The following is a 16734-nucleotide window of genomic DNA, read 5'->3' as shown; positions in this document are numbered from 1 at the left end:
CCTACCTCAGCCTCTCGAGTAGCTGGGACCACAGGCATCCAGGCTGGAGTGCAGTGGCATGATCTCGGCTTACTGCAGCCTCCACCTTCGGGCTTAAGTAATCGTCCTACCTCAGCCTCCCAAGTAGCTGAGATCACAGGTGCATGCCACTGTGCCCACCTAAGTTTTTGTGTTTTTGGTAGAGACTGGGTGTTGCTATGTTGCCTTGGCTGGTCTTGAACTCCTGAGCTCAAGCCATCCTTCTGCCTCAGGTTTCCAAAGTGCACCTAGCCTTGGCCTTTTTTTGTTTTTTTCTTATAAAGATACTCGTCATTGGATTTAGGACCCACTGTAATTCTGATTTGCATTTATCTGCAAAGATTCTGTTTATAAGTTCATTTGTATTCATAGGCACCAGGATATCCTAGTCCATTTTGTGCTGCTGTAACAAAATACCTGAGACTCAGTAAAATACCTGAGTACTTTATAATGAACAGCAATTTACTGGCTCGCAGTTCTGGAGGCTGGCAAGTCCAAGGTCTAGGTGCTGGCATTAAGGGCCTTCTTGCCTGGTCATCCCATGGCAGAAGGTGAGAGGGTGAGAGAGGATGAGAGGGTGCCAAACTCGCTCTTTTACAATGACCTAATCCTCCCTATGTGGCTGAGGCCTCATGGCCTAATCACATTACTTCTAAAGTTCCTGCCTCTTTGCCTGCCTATAGTCCCAGCTACATGGGAGGCTGAGATGGGAGGATCAATTGAGCCCAGGAGGTAGAGGCTGCAGTGAGTTGTGATCATTCCGCAGCCCTCCAGCCTGGGTGACGGAGTGAGAACCGGTCTCAAAAAACAAACAAACAAACAAAAAACAAAAAAAACCACCCATATGTTAATAACTGTTACAGTGTCAATGTCAATTGAATTTCAACTTGAATTTTGGATGGGACAGACATTAAAATGATAGCACAGGGATTAGGTCTTGAACATTTTTTGGCAGGGTCACAATTCCATGCACTGCATATGGCCTGTGGGTGGGGAGCCAGGCCTGTGGGTGGGGAGCCAGGCCTGTGGGTGGGGAGCCAGGGGCTTGAGCTCCACTCTGCATTCACTGTTTGCTCTACCCCAAAGCCTTGCCTTCCCCTGTCCTGCTCTGTCTGCCTGTGAGTGTCTGTGTACCCTGGCCATCCTCGATGGCAGTGAGTCTGAGTATTGGTAGGCTGGGCTAGAGCCTGGGACAGCCAGGCAGGTGGAGGGTGACCGAGGGTGGACGGGTGCACGGTGGACAGACAGAATAGCCTGCGAGATTTTGCCTCATTCCTGCATCTTTTTTCCTCCTTTGTCCTGCACACACTTCGTCTTACACCCGCTTCTGTTCCTGAAAGGCTCCATTTTGTCAGATTATTCAGACCATGAAGAAAACACAAGTGTGATATGCTTCATTCTCCACTCACTGTTTGCAAAACCATTTTGCTACAGTTCAGACCCTTAAGATGCTGTGGAACTGGACCATTTTCCTGTCTGTCGACTTCTGAATTTTAAGTGTTTTTCAGAAAGTCTCCATCATTTGGAAGTCATGCTTTGCCTCCTGGAAGCTGTCTAGACAGGTAACCAATTTTCACCAATTTGGAGGCTATGGAGGCCTCTTCCAAGGATCGCTGCCCTCTCCATGAGCCTCTTTAGCTAGATGACTGTGCTGGTATCAAGTGGAAAAAAAAAAAAAGAATAGTTCAGCAATTTAATTCAAATTTGTTCTTGCCTAGATTAAGGTAATGCTTCTATTTGGTGTGACTTAATTCCTGGCAAATGGATTGTGGGAGGTTAGGGAGAGCACCCTGACTCCGGAGCAGAGAGCAGAAGAGGGTGTTCTTGCTGTCTGTGCTGAGGTTGGCTTGGTCTTTCTTTTTCTCTTGCTTCATACTTTTTGCTTTGTGGCTTCTGCTGATTACCTAGTCATCTGCAGGGCATCATTGTAGCCGTATCCTGACACGCGGAGTTCTGGTGGCTTCTACTCTGACCCTTCCTCTTCCTTTATAGATTATTCCATCCTTGACACATTTTTTTCTGTTCTCCTGTGTGCCTAGCCTTGGGGAAATAAGGATGAGTTAGGTGCAGCCTTTGGTTGCTCATTTGAACAGTGATTCTGACTACGGTTAGAGAAGGGGTATGGGAGAGAAGTGCAGGGGTTTTACTTAGCCAAGGCTGAAGGCAGAGCAAACGGTCATTGCTGCATGGCCCAGCTACCTGTGGCCAGAGAGGAGCCATGGCCCAGGTCTTGCTGGGCTGACCCAAGGGCCGAGGAATTGTGTGTGCCAGGCACCCATCTGTGACACAACCACATGGGCCAGGAGCTATTTTTGTGTGTGTGTGTGTGTGTGTGTGTGTGTGTGTGTGTGTGTGTAGGAGCAATTAATGGACAGGATCCAGAGATGCCAAGAGCAGTCCTGCACAGAGATGCTGAGAGCAGTCCTGCACAGAGATGCTGAGAGCACTCCTGCACAGAGATGCTGAGAGCAGTCCTGCACAGTGAAGACAGTATCAATATCCCTCTCCCTGAGAAACCCAGGAGACCCGTTACTCATTGTATTACATCATGCTTCAAGGAAGGCATAACAAATTGATTTGTGTAGGAACTTTAACTGGATTCATTGAAGAATCTCAGGAAGTTTGTGCTTTTTTCAATTTGGGCGTTGTGATGGAGAAACACGCAGATACTTGTAGGAACAATGTCCCTCAGGTGCTAAATTGACGTTTGGGATTGAGTGAACCAAAGCATTGGTGGTGGAGATGGGGAATGCTATCTGAAAAACCGGAATCACCTTTAAGGAAGCTGATTACTAAGAGAATTGATTACAAAAAGTATTTTTGGATTTAAAATACATAAGATGTAGGCAGTCCTAATTTAATGATATAAGGAACTGAAGCAATTGTTGCCATCGTCTTTTTGTTCTGGACTGCTGTCACATACACCCTAGAGATGCATCCTTGAAGGTCTTCAAAGTTCTGTGGATTTCCTTTCTTCAGCCGCCTCAGCCCATCACGTCCAGCCATCCGTCCTGTTTTATCAAGTCCCTAGAGTGGGTCCAGGGGCACCAATTGGCAGAGCTGGTCTTGGTGCATTTTCCCCTATCAAGTTTATCTGATTTCCGGAGACTGTTTGGCTCTTCCCCACATCTTCCAAAGACAGAACACTAAGGTGTAAAAGGAGGATTTGTGGACTATATATGTTTTAGCTCAAAACCTCCAAGTGGAATCATTTTAATATGAATTTTCTTGAGAAATATGTAAATTAATAATTGCTTCATACATTATTCAAGAAAAACTTATTTTGTATCACCCATAGCTCTTCTAATCTTATATAAAGATATGCTAATGGGTTTAATTAAAATAATTATACTGAATAATGTAGCCTGAACTTTACTCTAAAATAGTATCTATTAATCATCATCAGTAATATTTTTAGCCAGAGAGACACTTACAACCTTAAGCTGATACTAGATGGAAAGTGTATTTATTGTTTGATTTTTCAGTTTGGATTAAGTTGGCATTCTCATGAGATCTGGGACAATTACATTTGCTTAGAGACGAGTATAAAATTTATTTCTGGGCTGGGCGCAGTGGCTCACGCCTGTAATCCCAGCACTTTGGGAGGCCAAGATGAGCAGATCACGAGGTCAGGAGTTCGAGACCAGCCTGGCCAACGTGGTGAAACCCTGTCTCTACTAAAAATACAAAAATCAGCCGGGCGTGGTGGCACACGTCTGTAATCCTAGCTACTCAGGAGGCTGAGACAGGAGAATTGCTTGAACCTGGGAGGTGGAGGTTACAGTGAGCCGAGATCGCGCCATTGCACTCCAGCCTGGGCAACAGAGTGAGACTCCGTCTCAGAAAGGAGAAAAAAATATATTTTATTTCTTTAACCTGAAATATTTCGGCAGTTAGAAAACTTTTAGCATCTTCTGCCCTTTCCTGTTTCTTCTTTTCCCTCTGAAGCTTTGGTTTCAGTGTGTTCTTATCTGTTTGGTTCAGTTTTGATCTGACTTTCCCTCCCAAGAGTTGTGATTGCTGAATACAGTGAGTTCCTGATTGCCTGGATATTAAGAGGTGAACCAAACCTTAAGAGGGACACTTGGCAGCCCGCCTGTCTTAATATAAACAGAAATAGCTTTACCACTGGCTGGATTTCTCTCTAATTTTGTTTGTGTTATCTTTCTGTGGCTTGCTGGCTTTCCGTCAGTGCTCAGTGAATGGTTGGGAGCCCTTATGCATCTGGTGGTAATTTCAGTTTCTTCTTAACCCTCTCTCATGCCTGAGTGTGCATGGGACCCAGGTATGTGTTCTTGGTGTGTCACTGGGTCCTGCCCACGTGTTGATTGGTCCGAGGACTAAATGCAGGTAGAATCAGACCGTCCCCGCTCAGGTGGATAGACAAAAGCTTTACCAAGTTGATAGAGTAACAGAAGCCAAGACTTAAACTGCCATTAAGTTAATCTACCTGAGTTTAAAATCAAATCTGAAGAAATTACTTGCCTAAATAGCAAACATTTATTTGGTAAGTTCACTTATAACTTAATGAACAGGCGAGGAATAAAGAAAGCTAAAATCAGTGACTTCATCTAAATTTTGTAGAGAGTATTTTTCTCTGTTCTTGGCTGGGCCAGGCCATAAGGGGGCATTCATACAGTTCCATGGTCCATGGTTCATACCTGTGGGGTCAGGGGGCATAAGTTGGCCTCACTCCAAAGTCAGCTCTATCTTTTGGGGACATCCCACGAACTTTGTCCTTCTTGACGCTTTTGTCCCTCACCCCAGTGAATTGATTTGTGATTATCCCGCTGTGCTGCAGGGAACCTTGCAGGTGCCTGGGAGGCCCCGTGGAGCAGATACCTGCTGAGGGACTGGCATCTTGGCCTCTCACCACAGTTCAAAACAGCTTTGCACATTCTGAGCACAATTTTATTTAAATAAAGATCATCACTGATTTACACGAATAACAAAAGGGAAGCAAAAACAGGTAAAATCTTCAGTGTCCTCAGTTTCTGTCACCCTGATCTTTTTTGTGATTTGGGAACTGATTCTGCTCAATACTTGCCACAATGTAGATGGCACTTTACAAATGGAAGTTTGTACTGAATGGAGATTCAGGTCTGAGAGACGTGCACGCGGAGGAGGTTTTCCGTGTCAACACCTGCCTGGGTCCACACGCTGTCCTGCCGCCTCTGCTGGTTGTAGCGGTGGCCGGGGTCTGTTGAGCAGGAGCAATGCGTCGAGCATATCACACGCACAGCACATCATTCCATTCTCCCACAGCCCCTGGAGGCAGACTCTGTTGCGTACCACTGTTTTGCCCATGAGAAACCCTGATAGGAAATGCTACCTTCCCAAATTTGCACAGCGAGTGGTGGAGGAGCCTGGACAGCGCCCCAGAGCCCTGACCTCGTCCACCATGGCGCCGCCTTCCTTTGATGGTGCTGGTTAGGGTCCCCATACGCGTTCATGAATTTTTATTTTTGGAAGTGTCTTTCTGTAGATAAGATTCCACCCAGCACTATCTATCCACAGGGCAGGTGTCCCCTGCTTCGTCTGTTGGTTGCTCTGTGTCTTGGCAAGCTATTGAGGCAGGAACTGTTTCCACTCGAAAGAGACCTGAATCTAGTGAAGCTGCCAAACTCCACAGAGGAATCTGAAGGTTTTTCGTGCAAGCACAAGCAGAATCCAAAACACTGGAAACTCTGGACAAATAACCAATATTAGAAATGAATCAAGTTAGGTGTGGCTCTTACAATAGTGGGTAATGGAACCCTCCTGCCAAGGAAAGCCAGAGCCTGTGGTAGGAGGGAATCCAAGTTCCCTTTGCATCTTGTCTTTGTCTCACTAATCCAACTGGATGGGGAAGACAATTTTTTCTCTTAGTTAAGGAGGTGATTTCTGTGGCTGAACACAGAGAGGAATTCTTCTTGAAAATAAAGAGATCACGACTGTATATGAAGTTTGCAGTCAGTCTGGGAGTCATGGAGGGTCGACTGCCCAATGTGCTCTGCGAGGACAGAAGGAGACAAGGCAGACTGAAATAGGCCGTGTCCTTACCTGTGAGGAGCTTATTGTCTATGGGGAATACGGACAAATTGACCTGCCATTGCAGTCCAAATAAGAATGTCTCTAGATGCTGTATTCATCTATTTTGCATTGCTATAAAGAATACCCAAGCCTAGGTAACTTACAGAGAAAAGAGGTTTATTTTGGCCCCTGGTTCTGCAGGGTGCACAAGAAGCATGGTGCAGTCATTTGCTTCTGGTGAGGGCTTCCGGAAGCTTCTGCTCATGACGAAGGTGAAGGGGGATCAGGCGTGTCACGTGGCAAGAGAGGGAACAAGAGAGAGAGCGGGGAGGCGCCACTGTCTTAAACCGCCAGTTCTCATGTGAACTAATAGAGCGGGAACTCACGGGTTACTGCGGGGAAGGTACTGCGTGAAGGGTACCAAGCCATTCATCAGAAACCCTCACCTGTGACCCAGACACCTCCCACTGTCCCCACGTCCATCACTGGTATTACGCTTCAGCATGAGAGATGGAGAGGACACACATCCAAACAATGTTGGATTCCTAACCTGGCACCTGTGTGTCCTGATCGAAATGTTGTCTAAGCTAAGGACTGAGGGGTACCAGAGTCTAACTGTGTGTTTGGGGTGGACTTGGGTGGGGCGGCAGAGCAGTGACTCCAGAAGAGGGAACAGCATGTGCTCAAGCCTCTGAGCTGGCAGGGGGCCTGGCCCATCTGGGAAACTGGAAGAAGCTCGGCTTGGTGGGAGACAGTCCTGCAGGTACCAAGGATGAGTCTGGGGCTGTGGGGCCAGAGCCCACGGCCCTCCATGGGTGCAGAGTAGGTTCCTTGTGTCCTGTGAGCAGGGGACGTTGCCACAGTGTCTAAATTCCATTTGCATTTTCAGAAGGCTGCTCTGGCGGCCAGTGAGGAGTGTCCTTGAGGAGTCAGCGTGGAGGCAGGGAGGGCGGGTGGGAGGCTGTGGCAGCAAAGCCAATGGGAGGCAGTAGCGGTGCAGCCCAGGTGCTGTTTGTCCTGGGGGTAGTTAACAGCCTGAACCAAGGGCTCTGTCGCTGTCTAGAAGGGGGCTGTGAGGAAGAGAGAACGCCTGGTATGATTCTCAGGCCTGTGGCATGCAGCTGGGGCTTGGCGGTGCAGTGCCTGGCACTGGAATCCCTAGGGAAGGCGAAGCAGCTGTGGCTTCCACCAAGGCAGGGGGAGTTTGCAATGGAGAAGGAGAGGAAACCCAGCCCTTCAGGAGAACAGGTGGACCCACAGTGTGAGACGCGCCTCTCCCCATGTTTCTTCTGTATTCCGTTCTCTCTGTCCTGACTTTTGTTCCATCACCTAGGACTGATAGCATATGTGGGTTCCTCCCAGTTCTTGCTAAACCTCATTTACCGAGAGACACAAAATCATCTTGGTCAGTTAAGCAGAATTCTGAGTTAAACCAACATTTTGGGATCACTGGCATTCCCTGTCCCCACCTCTGGGGGCACGACCCCTTCTCTGGGGGTGTCACTGTGACATTTTTGATGCTAGGAGCTCGGGAAGACCCCGGCAGGGAAGCCTTTGGGAGCCCTCGCCCTGCCTGACCCTCTGCTGGTCCTGATTCATGCAGCATCCGGTGGTCCGAGGGGAGCCAGCGGCAGGTGGGCCATGAAGGCCTGTCTTGTTTGTGGCCAGTTCACCATGGTGAAACGGTATTTATAAACTTGCTACAGGCGGTTGATGCTTTGCTGGACACAGTATAAAATGCATGAAGCCAATTCGTGCCTCACCCTCTGGGTGTTCGTAAGTGACACGAGAGACCAGGAGACTGAGCAATCAGCCTGTGCGAATGCTGGCTATTAAATGTCACAATAAACGTTTTCTTTTTTTTTTTTTCCCCAAAGCAACACTGAGGTAGTGGAAGCAGAACATTTGAAATCAGAATGAAATTATTACTATTTAATGCTCTTTTGACAAGTTGCATCCCAAAGCAGATGGTTGGGATCTGGTTGGCATTGAAGGACAGGGTGAACGCTGAGGTGAACAACAGCATGGATAGCATGGATCGTTCTGGAGTGGAGATTTATGGGGCAAACGTTGCTTTATCTACTATAGTTTTGGTGAAGGTGAAGCGTGGTGGTTTTGCAAAGTTAGCTTTGGGGCTGCACAGACCAACCCCAAATCCCAGCATTGCCAGTCTGGGCCAAAGACTTCAGTTTTGCATGTCTCCACCATCTCCTTCATGAAAGGGGATAGTAATAGGCCTCCTTCATCAGGTTGCCATGGGGATGTAATGTGTCCATAGATCTCGGCACCTAAAAACTTGTCTGGCAGGTGCAGAATACTCACATTAGAGATGAGGCAACTTGAACTCACTTGAAATGACTTGAACTGTGCACCAGAGTTGAGACACCAGCCCGCCATTCTTTCAGGCATTTCCCATCCCAGGTAACTATGGAAATATGCCCAGGTAATATATTCTTAGTCACTTAAAAAATTAAAGTATAGGCTGGGCACGGTGGCTCACGCTTATAATCTCAGCACCTTGGGAGGCTGAGGTGGGTGGATCACTTGAGGTCAGGAGTTTGAGACCAGCCTGGCCAGCATGGCGAAACCCCGTCTCTCCTAAAAATACAAAGATTAGCCAGGCGTGGTGGTGGGCACCTGTAGTCCCAGCTACTCGGGAGGCTGAGGCAGAAGAATCACGTGAACCTGGTGGGTGGGGGTTTCAGTGAGGCAAGCAAGATTGTGCCACTGCATGCCAGCCCAGGCGAAAGAGTGAAACTCTGTCTCAAAAAAACAAAAAAAGAAAGGTATAATTTACATACAATAAAATTTACTCTTTTTTACTGGACAGCTCTGCCAGCTTTGACAAAGGCATAATGCAGTCATCCCATGGGAGGGCCCCTGAGCCTTCCGCATTCCCCTGCCCCCTTCCCCACCAGCCACTGACATGCTCTCCATTCCTATAGTTTTGCCTTTTCCAGAATGTTATGAAAATTGAGTCATACGGGCTGCAGCCTTTTGCATATGTCTTGTTTTATTTATCACTGTGTTGTTCAGGTGCATCTGTGTTGTAGGTAACAGTGGTTGTTGCTTCTGTGTTACTGTGTCGAGTTCCGTTGTATGGATTCCCCTCTTCAGGGGACATTCGGGTTATTTCTAGTGTTTGGGGATTACAGATAAAGCTGCTAGAGACGTCCATATAAGGGTTTTGTAACCGTAATAGGTTCACTGTCCCATGTGCATGCCAAGTCAATGTGCTGCGACTCTGGGTTGCAGCAGAGAAAGAGTTTTAATCGTAGGACCACCAAAACAGGAGGAGGAAACCTCAGATTGTCTGCTGGAGGAGTTTGGGGCTAGGTATTGTTAAGGGTTTTTCGAGCAGGCTTAAGTGGGTTGAAGAGCGTGGGGTAAAGGGACAGGGAGATGAAGAAACTGCATTGCAGTGCTGATTCCTTTCCTCTGTGGAGGGTTTTCAAACCAGTTGGCACCAGCAGTTTCCCTGGGATTCAGGATCTGAGAAACACCTCAAGCAATTCTTAAACAAAAGACTTATGATCCTTATATCAGAAATCCTATTTGCAGGAACGTTGGGGATGCAGATGACCAGTATCTAGTGCTGCATGACTTGGGATTACGAGGAAGTGGGCCGAAGGGCAGCCTGTTCCGGGCTTAATTATCACTGTATGGCTGTCCAGAGTTCTTGTTAATCTTATGAGGATGGCTTCAGTTTTTGTGAATGTAGGTTTTCACTTCATTTGAGGAGGTAGCTAGGAGTAAAGTGGCTGGATGCTACGGATTATGAATGTTTACCTGTGAGAGACTACTGAACTCTTCTAAAGTTGCTGAACTATTTTTGCATTCAGACTAGCAGTGTTATACAAAGAGCACGTTATACGAAGAGTAGGAATTTTGTTTTGTTTTCATGATTCTTAGAGATGTTACTTGTATCTTATTGTCATTTTAATTTGCATTTCCCTGATGAGTAATGGTGCTGAGCGTCTTTCCAAGTACTTACTTGCCATCTATCTTCTTTGGAGAATTGTCTCTTCATCTCTTTTGCCCATTTTGCGAGGAGGGGAAGATTGTTTTCTTATGATTGAGTTTTAAGGGTTCTTTGTGTATTCTTGGTACTAATCTTTAACAGATTTATGATCTCCAGTCATTTTCTCCCTGTGTAGTTCTTCTGTTATCACAGTAGTACCTTTCAAAGAGCAGAAATTCTTTATTTTGATGAAGTCCAATTTATCAGTTTTTTCTTTTACACATTGTGCTATTTGTATTATATCTAAGAAATCTTTGCTTAGCCCAAACTCACATGTATTTTCTTCCAAAAGTTTTACAGTTTTTGAAGTTCTACATTTAAGATCTGTGATCTATTTAAAGTTGAGTTTTGTGCAGTGTGAGAGAGTAGCGCATGAAGTTTATTTATTTGCCCATGGTACTGTGTACCTTTGTTACAAATCCATCAACGTCTGTATATGTTCAGGGGAATACTTTTCAAGTGAGTTTCTGCCTACTTGCTTTTGGAGAACAATTGTAAAAATTGTTTCTGTAATCGTGTAGTATTTTCCAGTGTTCAAAGTGTTACCCTATTCATTTTCCAATTTGATTTTGAGCTTTAATGCAACCCCTTGAAGTATCTGGAGTGAATGTTATTTTCCCCTCTTACTTAAAGACACAGGTAGAAGGTGGCAGAGCCAGAGTCAGATCACTTAAAATCTAGCAACTTTTCCCAGCAGAAGAGAGCAGAGGGACTCAGGCTCTGACTTTCCCCCAGCTGAATTTAATTCTAGCTTAGTTCAGTACTAGCTTTATGAACAGGGACAAAGTAATGAATGTCTCCATTGTCGGTTTTTTCTCCTTCCTACTCAGCTACCTTATAATAGGAGGTAATGTGCTTTGGCTGTGTCCCCACCCAAATCTCATTTTGAACTGTAGCTCCCATAATCCCCCTGTGTTGTGGGAGGGGCCCTGTCGGAGGTAATTGAATCATGAGCACAGGTTTTTCCTGTGCTATTCTGATGATGGTGAATACGCCTCCTGAGATCTGATGGTTTTATAAGGTGCAATTCCCCTGCACACACTTTGTTGTCTGCTGCCATGTAAGATGTGCTTTTGCTCCTCCTTCACCTTCCACCATGATTAAGAGGCCTTTCCAGCCATGTAGAACTGTGAGTCCAGTAAACCTCTTTCCTTTATAAATTACCCAGTCTCAGGTATTTCTTCATAGTAGGATGAAAATGGACTAATACGGGAGGTCTGTAAGAATTAAAGATCAAATATACACGGGTCCTAGCACAGTGTGTAGCATGACAGGATCTATCATGAATATAATTACTCTGTTTTTTGAGGGTGTTTGTTTTCTAGAAGATACATTACTGAAGAACAAAATGATTCATAATTAAAGTATATACAGATATACAGGAAAACATTTTTGGAATGGAACAAAGACAGTTGACTTTAATCATTGAATATAGAAGAGTTGAAGTGAATTTAATGGAAGAGGATTATTCTGAGGGGGACAGGTCTTCATTTTGCTTTAACTTCACAGAGCTTTGCAGGGGTTAAAGGAGAAAATCACATGCACAGAAAAGCGGGTTGTATAGGCACTTAGGCCGCAGGTGGTAAGTGTTAGCTTCTGTTAATAATAATTTTATTATGTGTCAAGACAACCTGTAAGAATTTAGCATTCTTTGAGCATTCTTTGTAGATTAGAGGTTTGTTTTCTTTTTTGGGACAGGATCTTGCTCTGTTGCCGAGGCTGGATTGCCATGCTGTGATCGTGGCTCACTGCAACCCCTACTTCCTGGGCTTAAGTGATCCTCTTGCCTCAGCCTCCTGAATAGCTGGGACAACAGGCATAAGCCACGAATGCCAGGGTAATTTTGTTGTAAAGGTGGAATTTCGCCATGTTGCCCAGGCTGGTCTCAAACTCCTGAGCTGAAGCGATCTGCCTGCCTCAGCCTCCCAGAGTGCTGGTATTACAAGTGTGAACCACTGCTCCTGATGAATTTTTTCTTTGCTCCATTTTCATCGTGTTAGCCATCAGCCCCTCATCTGGAAGTGATCTTTCTCTTCTCAGTATTTCTGCGGTTCTTCTCATAAGGATTACAAATTAGTATGAGCGCTCCCTAACCTGCATGCTGCTCAGTCTTCTTGTTTCTTGGTTTGCAGGGGGCAGCACTGAAATACTTACCAACGATCGTCAATGATGTGAAATTGGTGTTTGATCCCAAAGAGCTCAGGTAAGTGTGCAGCCTAGGCGAATGCCTGTCACGTGCCGTGTGTGACCTCCTTCTCAGCGCACTTAGTTTATGGGATGTTCAGGGTTCTGCCTCATGTCTCCATATGTCAGTGCCCTGGATCATCCTGGAACATGTGTTGCTGGTGGTGTCTGTGACTCTGATAATTATGATATGGAAAAGGCATCACTAGTCAACTCTCAGAATATTTTTAAAGAAGATTGTTTACAGTCTAATTGGCATATACTGCCCATTTGGCATTTTGCATACTTTGAGGTTTGAATTTCAAGATGTGGTTGTTGGTTTTGCTCTTGTTTTCAGCACCTAAAAATCCTGACATAAGAGCTTTAATATTCCTGTGCCAGCTCCTGCTTCTATAATAGAGGCAACTCCTCTTTGGGAGGGGCCCTGAGCCTCAAGCAGAAGACTCAGAAGTTGCTAAGAAAATAATTTTTAGAAAACCCCACAAACAAAGTTGGAGAAAGCTGGTCACTGGGCTTGCAGACCAAGGAGTGAGATTGGACACCAAATCCTTCCTTTTCTCTCCCTAACTTGCCGCCTCTCGGTGGCCAGGTGCGCTGTTTGTTTCCTCATCTGTTGGTGTCACTGCATTCTGAAAAGTGCCATTGTGAGCAAATGGGATACACAGCCTTTATAATTTACTTTTTAAGAGATAGGGGTCTCACTCTGTTGCCCAGGCTGTAGTGCAGTGGCGCGATCATAGCTCACTGCAGCTTCAAACTCCTGGCCTCAAGCGCCCCTCCTGCTTCTGCCTTCAAAGCACTGGGATTACAGACGTGTGCCACTGCTCCCACCCCAGGGATGCACAGTCTTTTAAACCGTAGACATTTAATAGCACAGTCCTCAACTACTTTTTGTTTTGGTTTTGATTTGACACAATAAACTACCTGTGGGTGAAGACGCCATTTTTTACTGGCCAGTGAAGCCCTCCTAAATATTAGTAAAGAGCCATCTGTCCACTGAGCAGTGAAACTGAATAAAAAATGATCATCCTTCTTGTTCTTTATGTCTACCATAGGTCACTCGTGCCCTGGAATTGAAGGGCGAGAGGCTCTCTGGGAGAGGCGCTGTCCCCCACGAATCATTGGGAATCTGATGTTCCCTAGGATTTAGTGTCGTGCAGGGAGACATTTATTTTCTGCTCCCGGAGCACTAACAGTGCTGGCCATTAGCTTAGCAGGCCCTACATGAGAAAAGGAGAAACACACGGGCTCAGGGGCAGTGTCTGCCCACCTGGCACGCTGTAGAGTCTTCTCCTTGGCACATGCTTCTCCAAGAGTGGGCCCCGAAATGGCAGCTCCAGTAGCGCTTGGGAACTTGTTAGAGAAAGCCAAACTTTGGCTTCCTCCCCAGACCTTTTGAATTAGAAACTGCACAGTGGGGCCTGGTCATTTGGTTTTAACAACCCCCCTCCCCGCGCAGGTGCTTCCAGGGCTTTCTCATATTTGAGCATTTGAGCAGCTCAGGTCTTGACAAACTGAGAGGAAAGTGGAGAAAGCTGCAGCTGATGTCCGCTGTGGCCGTACTCTAGGCCTGTCTCATGGTACACACAGATCAGCTCCTCACCTGCGGAGGGGTATCGTCGTTGATGTCAGTTTGTGCTTAAGCCGGGCCTGTCCTCATTGTACGCTCAAATTAGCCCCTCACCGACGGAGGGCCGGGCCTGTCCTCGTTGTGCACACAAATTAGCCCCTCACCGATAGAGGGTTGGGCCTGTCCTCATTGTACACACATATTAGCCCCTCAAGGGGTATCATCGAAGCTCACAGTTTGTAGTTGAGCCATGTGCTTGGAGATCCTAGGAGGACCTGCTTGGCCAGGGCCAGTGCAGGCGGCTGCTGGCCTGTCTGCAATTTGTGCATCCCTGTGTTCCTCCTCAATACCTGTTACACTGATTTTTTTTTTTTTTAATACTTTAAGTTCTAGGGTACATGTGCACAATGTGCAGGTTTGTTACATATGTATACATGTGCCATGTTGGTGTGCTGCACCCATTAACTCGTCATTTACATTAGGTATATCTCCTAATGCTATCCCTCCCCCTACCTCCCCCCCACAATAGGACCCGGTGTGTGATGTTCCCCTTCCTGTGTCCAAGTGATCTCATTGTTCACTTCCCACCTATGAGTGAGAACATGCGGTAGTTGGTTTTCTGTTGCGATAGTTTGCTGAGAATGGTGGTTTCCAGCTGCATCCATGTCCCTACAAAGGACACAAACTCATCCTCAATTTTTAAAAATGACATTGAAAATCACATACATACCTGTTTCTATTTAGAAAATTGGTTCATGTTTTAATAAACAGAAGAGATGACAGAAGAGGATAACTCAAACTTAAGTCCACTACCCAAAAGAATCAGAAAGTGCTGGATCCCTTTCATACACACATACACACACACCTAAAAACGTCACCATTCTTGGTTTGGCGTGGTGACTCACACCTGTAATCCCAGCACTTTGGGAGGCTGAGGCAGGCAGATCACAAATGAGGTCAGGAATTCAAGACCAACCTGGCCAGCATGATGAAACTCTTGTCTTTATTAAGGTACAAAAAATTAGCTGGGCATGATGGCACATGCCTATAATCCCAGCTACTCGGGAGGCTGAGGCAGGAGAATTGCTTGAACCTGGGAGGCAGAAGTTGCAGTGAGCCAGGATCGCACCATTGCACTCCATCCTGGGCGACAGGGCGAGACTGTCTCCAAAAAAAAAAAATAAAAGTCGCCATTCTTTGTGATCAGCTCCTGCACTTAAGATATCTTCCTTTCCCATGCCATGAGGGCATCTTCTGTATCATCATTGTTAATAACTTTCATGCTGATTCCGTCCCATGCTGGCCCATCTTTAAACAGCAATAATAGACGTGGCATCTATTATGTGCTTTCACCATGGAAAATAGGCTTTGCACAAAGCACTTGTATTAGTCCATTAATCTTTACAACAATGGTATGACATAGGTTCTATTGTTAGCCTAATTTTATCCTCAATAACTTGTCCGTGATAATTCAGCTGGTATATGGCAGTGGTTCAAGGCCAACCCGGGCTTTTTGATTACAAAGAACAGGCCTGTAGCTACTGTGCTACCTGATGGCTGTTGAGTTGTATTGAAGTTTTTTAAAAAAATATATATTATAAAATGCTAGGATAGAGTTTCCTGTAGCGTAATTGTAGTTTCTGCTCCTATTTTATATCATTAGGATAAAAAGAGAAACGGCATTACTTCGTATTGCATTTTCTTACAGGATTTTCAGTAGATTTTATCTAGTTGCCCCCCTCCAGAAGGTGAAACCAACATTCTACCAGCATATGTTGGTGTCGGTTTTCCCAAACATTGCTGGTACTGGGAATTCTCATCGTATAGAACCTTGCCAGTATGATTGGGAAACCATATCTGCCCATTTTAATTTGTGTTTATATAGTTACTAACAAGAGCTCTTCTTCTACAATTTCTTCGTAGGTCTGTTAGCCTTTCGTAAAAGTATATATATGTATATATATATATTTATTATTATACTTTAAGTTCTAGGGTACATGTGCACAACGTACAGGTTTGTTACATATGTATACATGTGCCATGTTGGTGTGCTGCACCTATTAACTCGTCATTTACATTAGATATATCTCCTAATGCTGTCCCTCCCTCCTCCCCCCTCCCCACAATAGGCCCCAGTGTGTGATGTTCCCCTTCCTGTGTCCAAATGTAAAAGTATATTTTTTAAAAAAGTGATATATTATTTACAAACTGTAAAGTAACCTGTTGTAGACGGTTCAGTTCAGTGGTTTTTAGTGTATTTATGAAGATGTACAACGATTACCAGGGTCCAATTTTAGAACATTTTTATAACCCCGGCAAGATCCCGGTGTCCATTTCTGGTCGTTTTTCCTTCCTAGCCAGTCCCAGGTAACCCCTAATCTATTTTCTGTATCTACACATTTGTCTTTTCTGGCCTTTTATAGAGCTGGAATCATACAACTTGTGGCCTCTGTACTGGCTTCTTGTACTTAGCATAAAATTTTCAAGATTTCTCCATGTTTTGGCATCAGTGCTTCCTTCTTTTCGGAGATGAATTGTGTGGATATACTGCATTTTGTTCATCCATTCATCAGCTGATGGACTTCTGGGTTGTTTTTACTTTTTGAGTGTAATGAATGATGCCACTTGGATTCATGGACAAATTGTTGTGTGGATCTATGTTTTCATTTTTTTTGGGTGGGGCGAGTGATATATGCCTGGAAGTGGAATTGCTGAGCCATATGGTGACTGTCATGTTTAACATTTGGAGGAAATGCCACACTGTTTTCCAAAGTGAATGCACTGTGTTACCTTCCCACCAGCTTGGTGTGACTGTTCTCATTTCCTTATGTCTTTAGCAACACTTGTTATTGTCTGTCTTTTGGATTATAGGCATCCAAAAGTTGTTGTGAAGTGAAAACGAACACTTTCAAAACGTCGTTTCTTGGAA

The 16734-nt window shown here is 45.3% G+C and overlaps 1 protein-coding gene across 4 annotated transcripts in view; it reads left to right on the top strand.

The window, feature by feature from the left end:
• The window catches only part of DOCK1 (dedicator of cytokinesis 1), a 487728-nt gene that overhangs the window by 125828 nt on the left and 345166 nt on the right, over positions 1-16734 (top strand). For all 4 annotated transcript variants that reach the window (XM_017858668.1, XM_017858667.1, XM_017858670.1 and 1 more), the window contains one exon: positions 12184-12254. In XM_017858668.1, coding sequence (XP_017714157.1) covers positions 12184-12254 — 71 coding nt within the window. The remainder of the gene's footprint in view (positions 1-12183; positions 12255-16734) is intronic.

Source organism: Rhinopithecus bieti, unplaced genomic scaffold (genome assembly GCF_001698545.2).
Source record: "Rhinopithecus bieti isolate Rb0 unplaced genomic scaffold, ASM169854v2 scaffold_42745, whole genome shotgun sequence".
Lineage (NCBI taxonomy): Eukaryota > Metazoa > Chordata > Mammalia > Primates > Cercopithecidae > Rhinopithecus > Rhinopithecus bieti.
This window is presented reverse-complemented; position numbering and strand designations above follow the sequence as displayed.